This window comes from Hydra vulgaris, chromosome 12 (assembly GCF_038396675.1).
Source record: "Hydra vulgaris chromosome 12, alternate assembly HydraT2T_AEP".
Taxonomy (NCBI): Eukaryota; Metazoa; Cnidaria; class Hydrozoa; order Anthoathecata; family Hydridae; genus Hydra; species Hydra vulgaris.
Window position 1 is genome coordinate 27,182,858 of NC_088931.1, and position 9,501 is coordinate 27,192,358.

General features: G+C 30.2%; 1 protein-coding gene across 1 annotated transcript; it reads right to left on the reverse strand.

The window, feature by feature from the left end:
- Positions 1–216: 216 nt before the first annotated feature.
- Positions 217–2,037, reverse strand: LOC136088035 (piggyBac transposable element-derived protein 4-like). The gene is made up of 2 exons (XM_065811678.1): positions 1,962–2,037; positions 217–1,847 (listed from the first exon to the last, which is right to left on the reverse strand). The coding sequence occupies exons 1-2, from the start codon at positions 2,035–2,037 to the stop codon at positions 217–219; spliced, it is 1,707 nt and encodes a 568-aa protein (XP_065667750.1).
- Positions 2,038–9,501: the final 7,464 nt, after the last annotated feature.

Consider the following 9,501-nt stretch of genomic DNA (forward strand, 5'->3'; position numbering starts at 1 on the left):
AGCAAAAAAAGTTCCAGAATATTCCGAAAAATCTTTCTTAAAAATGAATTTGAGCGCTCTTTAAAATTTGAGCGCTCGATAAAATTTAAACGCCGTTCAGAAAAATTCAACTAAAAAAAACCCGGCAAAAAACATAATAAAAAACAAACAAGAAAACAACTATTTTTGAACTTTATTTTTTTGTAGGTTTATAAGATTAAAAGCAGTTTAATGATTTTAATGCACAGCTTTTATGTGATAATTAGAAAAACAGGCTGGACACAGTCCAACACCACATAACTGACACTGCCAACTTGTGCGCACTCGAGTTTGGTGCCCAGCTACACATTTTATTTTTTTTCCTGCACTAACTTTCACAAGATTGTGACCATATAATGGATTGTTATTTGCAGTATGTTGGGGAAGTGGGTATGAGACAATTGTACTTCTAGCCATTTCAATCTCTCTTGATGTTCGTCTTTTAGAAATTACTTTCACTGGAAAATAATCTCCGACTAAACTTTCCACTATAGCCATCATAAAATCTATTCTTGACATTGGCTTATGTTCATTTGTATTGAGCTTATACAATAAATAACTATTTAAAATTGCCCTACCAAATAGAGAAAAAGCAACTTTAGTTGTCCACTTTATTGTTTTACGCTCAGACAAGTACACATAGAGCTGTGCATCACCCAAATCTACACCACCCATGGTTTTATTGTAAAGGGCAACAGCATTTGGTTTCATAACTATATTTCCTCTTCTGTTACGTATTTCAGTAAAACCTGCTTTGGCAACAGTAGATAGTAATATAGGCTTTTTTTTACCATCTTGGTATGCCACACACAACAAAGGACCTTTTCTACATTGGCAAACCTCCTTGTTTTTTAATTTTGATTTGATGCAGATTTCTGGTAGGCCTTTCCTATTGACTCTCACTGTGCCTGTTGCAGTGGTCTGATGAGCATATAGATCTAATAACAGTTGAGGAGAAGTGTAATAATTGTCAATACCTAAGTGATGACCTTGATGGAGGAAATTAGTTTGGCGCAAAAGACGAAAAACTAAACTATAAGTCATACCATAGGCAATGGCTGCTACATCTGGGTCTTTTCCTCCTTTGTAAATTTCAAACTGACACAAATAACCATTGGTGCTGTCTGAAACACACCATAACTTAATCCCAAACCTAGAATGACGTTTGTTTGGCATATATTGACGCAGATGTGGTGTCTTTCCTTTGTAGCCAACCATACTCTCATCTATAGAAATGTCTCTTTGTGGATAATAATAATAAAGAAATTTGTTGTTAAAGTGTTCCACTAAAAACTGAATTTTATAAATTTTATTGAGTGGTTGTTGATTTGGCACGTGGATGTCTGTAAAATGAAGAAATTTAAGCAATAGTTGAAACCGGTCACGATTGAAGTGGGTAACAAACCAGGGAGTAGATGCACAAGGATGACTTATATCCCAGTAAAGTTTAAGGTTAGCTTTTTTGATAAGACCCATGTTAATTACGACTCCAAGGAAAGCTCTTATCTCTAAAAGATTGGTCTTTCCCTGTTTAATCCATCCATGACCTCTTGATGTTGGATGGGATCTCAAATGTTGTTGATTATTTTGAATCCATGTATCAGCATAATTATTAGTAAAATTTACTATATTTTGCAAAAATTCACGAGTAAAAAACAAGTCAAGATATTCAATAGGCTTAGACTCAGGTGAAATTGAGTGCTTGGGTCCTGATTCACCAGTAAAATAAACAACATCAGGACCAAGGTCATCTCCTAGAACAAATACCCAATCATCTAAAACATTACCATCAACATCATCTACATCAACATCGCCATCAGAACTGAAGTCTACATAAAAATTAAAATAAAAACTCCAAATTATCATACTAGTTGATATATTTGTATTAAATAATATTGTATACAATTTTTAAATTAAAGTTATCGTGCCTTCATCAAACAAACTGTCATCGCTGGAACTTAAAAAATCTTCGCTGGTACAACTTTCAACATCCATACAACTTTCTTCACTGTCGCTCATTTTTAATGCCAAATATATAAAGACAATATACCAAAAGATAGAAAAAAATGTGCTCTATTCAATGCTACCATTATTAATGAACGAACAGCGGTATTTTGCTGTAAAAAGTCATAGTTTCAAAGACCACTTTTAAAGCCACGATCGTGGCTCTTCGCGCTCTGACGGTATAGCCACGATCGTGGCTCGTCGCGCTCTAAGGGTTAAAGTTGCATAAGTAATAAGTAATACTTTGAGATTTCTATTGTAAATTGTTATAAGAATATATTATCAAACAAAACTGATTCAATTAACATTTAAATTAATAAAAGAAGTTTATAATCTTTTATCAATTAAGATATGTCAAACAATATGCGTCATAAGTAAGTTGTTACTTTCTATAAAAATTTTAAGTCGGTTTTTATTATTCGAAAATAGATATTTGATATTCGAAGAAAATCCGGTTAACCGAAAAACCGGATTTTCTTCGAATATCAAATATCTATTTTCCAAAAACCATTGCTGGATCATCAGGAAGAGTTCTGATTGACTCTTTCTGATGATCCAGCAATGGTGAAACTTCAAGTCGAAGATAAAAGTTAGATAAGTGTTTTTTACTAATTAATTATTGCTCTGTTCTTTAAGAACATTGAGCACTCTATTTGTAAAATACACTAACATAATTTACATATATATTATATATATATATATATATATATATATATATATATATATATATATATATATATATATATATATATTATATATATATATAATATATATATATATATATATATATATATAATATATACATATATATATATATATATATATATATATATATATATATATATATATATATATATATATATATATATATATATATATATATATATATATATATATATATATATATATTACCTTTACATGAATATCAAAAAATTCTTCATAAAATTTACATCTTAAAAATACATCATAACATAATACATCATGAACTTGAAAATTGAATTTATATAAACTATATCAATTTTTATCTATTTATTTAATATATTTACTTTTTGTTTATTTAATAATAATTTATATTATTTATTTTTATTTGCTTAAAAAATTATAATTAATTATAACTTTAAAAATAGTAAGATTGATTATTGATTAAGATACAGATATTGTTTTTCTATTGAAACGCAATAAAATACAGTAGTATTTTTTTTAAAAAGGTACATAGAGTTCTGGGCTAGATATAAAATTTTTCTTTGCAAATATTAAAAATATATTATAAGTATTAAAAACTCTATTATGGTTCATTTCCGACAAGACTTAAAGAAATTGGCGCGGAATAACCGACGACCGAAAGAGATTTTAGTAAAGGAATTACATTCTCCTATTTCTCGTAAGGAAATAGGAGAATGTAATTTGAATTTAACCTAATAAGATCTTAGTAAGATCTTTTAAGATCTTTATAAGATTTGTGTGTTTTTTTTTAATTTATTTCTTAACAAGATCTTGATAAGATCCTAACAAGTTATTCAAAGAAATATTTCTGACAAAATTTACTAAGATACTACTAAGTTCTTACTGCACTACTATCCATGAAGGTAGTTAAGTAAGATTATTAGGTAAGCTTAGTGCTGATGACCTAATAGCCCCATATGCTACATATCACTCTACTTGTCTGCTCAATTACTTAAGTAACCTATCAATGCATCTTTAAATTTGGTAAGCATGAAATTAATAACAATGTCATTTGTGAATATGTAACACCCGTTGCTTTTATGAAAGCTAGAGTTGTAATAATCTTGAACAAAATTGTTACTTTATCATATGACAAAGCTATAAAATTATCTTGGACAGGATAAATGATAGTTAATGATATTTGTATACAATTTCTTACTTTATAAAATCGATCAAGCATTAACAGAAAGCTGCAGTCTTGCAGTCCAATACTAAAGACAGTTTTTTCTTCCAAAATCAACCTTAATATATTTTAGTAAGATGTAGTTCTTGGTAGAAGATCGTTTAAATATTAATTTTCTTTTTTTTTTCTTTTTTTTTTTTAGTCCATTTATTCAACCAAAAATTAAAAAAATACAAGTTTTTTATAATTTTACAAAATTAGCTTAGGTGTCACTAATATAGTTGAAAACTAGTCATTGGAGCGACACCTAAATAAAATAAATAAACAAACAAAATAATAATAAATAAAAGCATGTGTAAATTAAATTAATTTAAAGATAATAATAATAACGATAAAGCTATAATAAATTAAGTAATAAGACAAAAAAATATGAAAACACTCAATAACAACAGCAAACAAAAATAAAAACAATTAACATCAACAGCACAAATAAAAACAAACTTTACACTCACGAAAAAGCAAAACACAAAACCTACAAAATGAAAATGCAAAAACAAAAACTTCTACATTAAATTAAAATTAAAAACAATCTTTAGTTATTTTGACGAAAAAAAAAGTGTAGAAAAATTAGTAAAATAGAAAAACAGCGAACAACTATAAAATTATTACAAACTTGACGCAAACGAAAAGGCAAAACACAAAAAATACAAAATGAAAGGAAAAACTACAAAACGAAAATGCAAACACAAAAACTTCTACAAAATAAAAAAAATAATATTAATTTTTTGTTATTTTCGGCAAAAAAAAAGGTGTAGAAAAGTTGGTAGCGACTTAGTACAAATAGATGTTCGAATTTTCTCTTAGTTGGTTTTTTTAAGTGTTAATTTTGAGTATTTACTTTTTAAGTGTTTCTTTGTTTATAATATGACTTTTTTTTTTTTTTACTCTTTATTTTATTTTTATTTTTTTTAATTCTTTATTTTAAAAATTGACAATTTTTTTTTTTCTTTATTTTTTTTTTTTTTTTTTTTTTTTTTCAACGATTAGAAAAACACGACCACCATCTGCGATAACCTTGCAAAGAATCGAGTAATCTAGAGTAATATCACTTTGCTTTTTAATTAATTGGCTTTAATGAACTTCAGTTGGTTCAATTTGAGTTTTTCTATTTTTGTGATTTTATTCCAGTAAATTTTTCCTTTAATTCCTTGTTTATGGATAAATCACAGTCAAAAAATGTTTTCTTCAATTTCTGGCTGGTTTGTAGCGAATGCTCTTTTTTATATAGAACATCAATTACAGCAAGTTGTATGCCGTGGGCAAAACATAATTGCTGATTAGCAATCAGAAACCTTTCAACTTTTTTTATAACATTAGATTTATCTGTCAGAAGATTTGAATGAGTTTACACTAACATTGTGAATATAGTCACAATGTCATTGTGTAAATCAAGACAAAGGTTTTTAGGCTTTTTTTCTAAGTTAGTTCAATACTGATATTATTTTCATGACAAAAGTTTTCTGCTGGAATTGAACCTGTTACACTGTTTGAAAATTTTGGGGTGAGTCATCAACGAAAACACCCGAAAAAACACTTTAAAGGGATGGTAGTACATACCCATAGGATATCATAACAAGTGATTTCAAAATCAACGATTACCGTCCGTGAGAGAAATTAGCATTTTTTTTCTCAATACTTTTAGTACTAAAAACTTTCTTAATATCTTTTAGTACTAAAAAGCTATTAATTCATCCAATTCTGAGTTTTTTTTTTCAAAAAATGTGTATTTTCTAACAAAACAACTGAAAAAGCAAGAACAACAAAGCAAATTTCTGTATAATTTCACAATTTGATTCTCTTGATGTCATAATAGATTTAATCATATTGCTAAAACATCTGAATTCTAATAAAGTCACGTTTTCCACTCATATGTTTTGATTTTGACTTCTATACAAGTTTGCTGTTGTAGTCTACAACACATTTAAGTAATTGCAGTCCATGTTCTGGGTGAAGTGCATGTCTCTTGAACCGTTGCCATTGAGGCTTGATGTTTGCATGAAGAGCTTCAGTGGCTTGTTCATTGTATATTCCAAGACTTTGATGACTCAGAGAGATAAACTGAGCCACGTGAAAGAACACAGTGTGGACCCTTGGAGTGATTGAGGCTGGAAGAGCAAGGTATGCAGCTTTGAAGTTCTCAATGTATTCTTGAAAATTTTTATCCAGATGGGTTCCAAAACATGCAGTAACTAACTTATCAAATTGCCTGATTACTTCAACATAGGGAAATGCTGCACTTACAGCTGCTGCTTCGACTTTTTGCTGAAGAATGTCAATATTTTTCAACAGCTTTTGACTATGATTTCCATGAAAATGTCCTCCATGAAAGGGTTGGAGGGAAATGTTTAAAACCTCTGGCCATTCTTTGACCTCTGGCCAAACTTTGCTCTGACCCACGAAATGGTGGTTGACCACACCCATCAGTAGGTGAAGTTCCATTGGTGGTATTGCTTTTAGAATGAGTGTTTCATCTGAAATGTTCAGCAAGGGCACGTTGATGACATTTTCAAAGCATTTAGCACCTTTTAAATTACTTCCTTCAGCAACAAAAGCTTAGTGAGCCTTTGTGATGCTTCCAAAAGTTCTCAGTGCACCACATTTTCCAAGGTTTGAAGAGTCTGTATCACACAAACAGCAAGGATGTTTGGTAGCATGAGACTAAAGTCCACAAAGAATGTTAGCAACTTTCATGTCACAAGACAAAAGAAAAACACCAATATTAGTGTGTTTCAACAAGTTTTTAATGTTCTTATAGTTTTCTGGCATTCCTTCAGAGATTGCTGCAATCAGCTGTTTCTTTACTCCAGAATCTTTGAAGGAAGAACTACAAAGCTTAAGAGTCTTCAGGATGGGACTGGTTGGTTCTGGGTACCATGATAATGCCCAGACTCATCTTAAGAAAGTCACCTCCACCATCAAGTCCAATCTTAATTAGTTGTTCCTCGGAGACAGATTTTGCTGATACCATAAGTTGAAGAAGAATGCCAATATCATTACAATGAACAACATCTCCAAGGTGGTCAATGTCAGAACATTTAATTTTAGTGACAGAAAAGTGATCTTTGAGTAACTTTCCTTGCTCTGCAAATTTCCTAGCAAAATATGGCTCAACAATTTTTTTGTTGGCCTGCAGAGTTAAGAGTTGAAGCAAGTTGACTCATCTGGTTGTTGGACAAACCAGTGTTAAGTTGAACTGTCACAAGGCTTTCAGTTGGAAGAGGATCCTTAAACAGTTGTGTTGGAGTAGCTTTGCCTGAAATTTAAAACGGATTAATAGAATAAATTGTACCTAATGAAAAACAATATGTTAGGCAAAAAGCAGTGAAAAAACACTTACCAAGTTTCAGTGGTAATTTAGGTCCCCCACTTGATTTGCTCAGTCGCATTGTGCCATTTGGAGATGCATCCTGGGTTCCCAAAACAGAAGATGCAAGCATTTTGTACTTTTTGCGTCTGTTTTTGCAATCAGGTCTCAAGTCCAATCAGGTTTGTACTTCTAGTTCCAGGGGTGCATTTAGGGGATAAACCCGGTCTAATCACAGTTAGGCATTTTGTGCATCTTTTTCAACTTTAGATGGTTTCTCTTGAGTAGTACTGCTGGACAAAGGAGATGAACAAAGGTGGGCACTTCCGATAAAAGTTCCGTTAATCGATAATCGATAATTATCGGATTAAGAAAAAATTATCGATTATCGGACTAACCTAACTATCGGACTATCGATTATCGGACCGGCAAAGTTGAACTTCCGATAAAGCGATAATTATCGGATCAAAGAAAAATTATCGTAATAAAATTTTTTTTTAAACTATCGGACTAAATTATCGGACCGACTCAAAACTATCGGACTAAATTATCGGACAGACTCAAAACTATCTGACTTCTATTTTTTAAAATGTTCATATATTTAATATTTTGAATTTCAAAATTGGAGTATTTTTCACGAAAAAGACGACATTTAGACAGCCTTCCGCGGCATTCTTGGACAGGTGGCGCGTAATTTGAACAATTTATAATAGTAACTCCGCTCTCGCTGGGTCCTTGCTGCATTCATTTCATCGTTCTAAGTATCACCAGAAGAGTCTGAGTGTCTCTGTGCTTTTAACAGCAGTTAAGTCTGTTAAGTTAAGTTTTTTTTTTTTTCAGTAAAGTTTTTTTTCACCGCAATTTTCACCGCGAACGGACGTGTTTTTAAGAGCGTTTTAAAAAACTTATAATAATGGCGAAAAACTTTACACCAGCACAACTTAAAGAAATCCTTGAAAATCATGAGAATACTATGATGAAAATTTTTAATGATCGGATAGAAAAAATGGAAATTAAATTTAATAACTTAAAAGATGAAAACTTTACGTTAAAAAAAGAATTATCTGAGGTACAGAAAGCTGTTGAATTTATAAGCAAAAGCTATGATAAAATAATAATTGAACTTACAGAATTAAAAAAAACAGAGTCGAAAAAATCACCAGATATAAGTAATATTGAAAATGGAAACAATAACATAGAAGAGAAAATAGCAGAACTAGAAGACAGAAGCCGTAGAAACAGCTTGAGATTTGTTGGGATTGAAGATAAAGCTAATGAAACTTGGGAAGAAAGTGAACAAAAAATCAAAGAATTCCTCAATACGAAGCTTCATATACAAGAAAATATTTTAATAGATAGAGCCCATCGAGTTGGAAAAGAAACAGGAAAAAACAGATCAATAGTTGTTCGATTTCAAAACTACAAAGACAAAGCCCTAGTGTTAAACAAATATACGATGATGAAGCTTTGGAACGAGCGGTTGTACGTTAACGAAGACTTTAGCGATTTTACAATAAATTTACGAAGAAAGCTTTTCAAAGAAGCGAAGGAATTGCGAGCGAAAGGTAAGTTTGCTAAAGTAACTTACAATAAATTAATTACTCGTGACCTATAATTATAAAGGAATTCTTTTAATATTCTATAATCAAATTTAAAAACAAAAATGGATGACTACGAATCCTTTACTTTTAATTTTCATGATAAATACTTAAAATCAGATCTTAATTCAGATCCAGATGTCAACTTTTTTAATGATGTGAACACACGTTGTTCTTATCTTTATCCCAATAAGTTAAAAGAATTTCTTAATAAAAACGGCACTGGAAATCAAAAAATCAGAATCCTTCACATTAATATTAGAAGTCTGAATAAAAATTTTGAAAAGTTTTGTGATTTTTTAGATGAAACTGAAAATATTTTTAATATAATTTGCTTAACAGAAACATGGATTTCTTCGAATGAGTTTAAAAATAATTCCATTTTCCATCTTCCAGGTTTTGAAACAATTTTGTTAGAAAGACAAACAAATAAACGGGGCGGAGGAGTTCTGATTTACGTTAAGGAACACATTGTATATCATATTAGGAATGATATGTGCGTTTCTGACGGTGATAAAGAAATCGTAACTATTGAAATTTTAAACAATAAAAAAAAAAAAGTATTCTATTAAGCTGCTGTTATAGACCACCAGATAGTGCGTCTGAAAATCTTAGTTTCTTTTTACAGCGTAATATCATTCACAAAGGTAGCAAAGAAAACAAAATTACTT

Coding starts and splice junctions, on each gene's coding strand:
- LOC136088035 (XM_065811678.1), bottom strand. CDS start 2,037: ATGAGCGACAGTGAAGAAAGTTGTATGGATGTTGAAAGTTGTACCAGC. Junction 1,848..1,961: donor TTTAAGTTCCAGCGATGACA/GTTTGTTTGATG, acceptor ATTTTTATGTAG/ACTTCAGTTCTGATGGCGAT.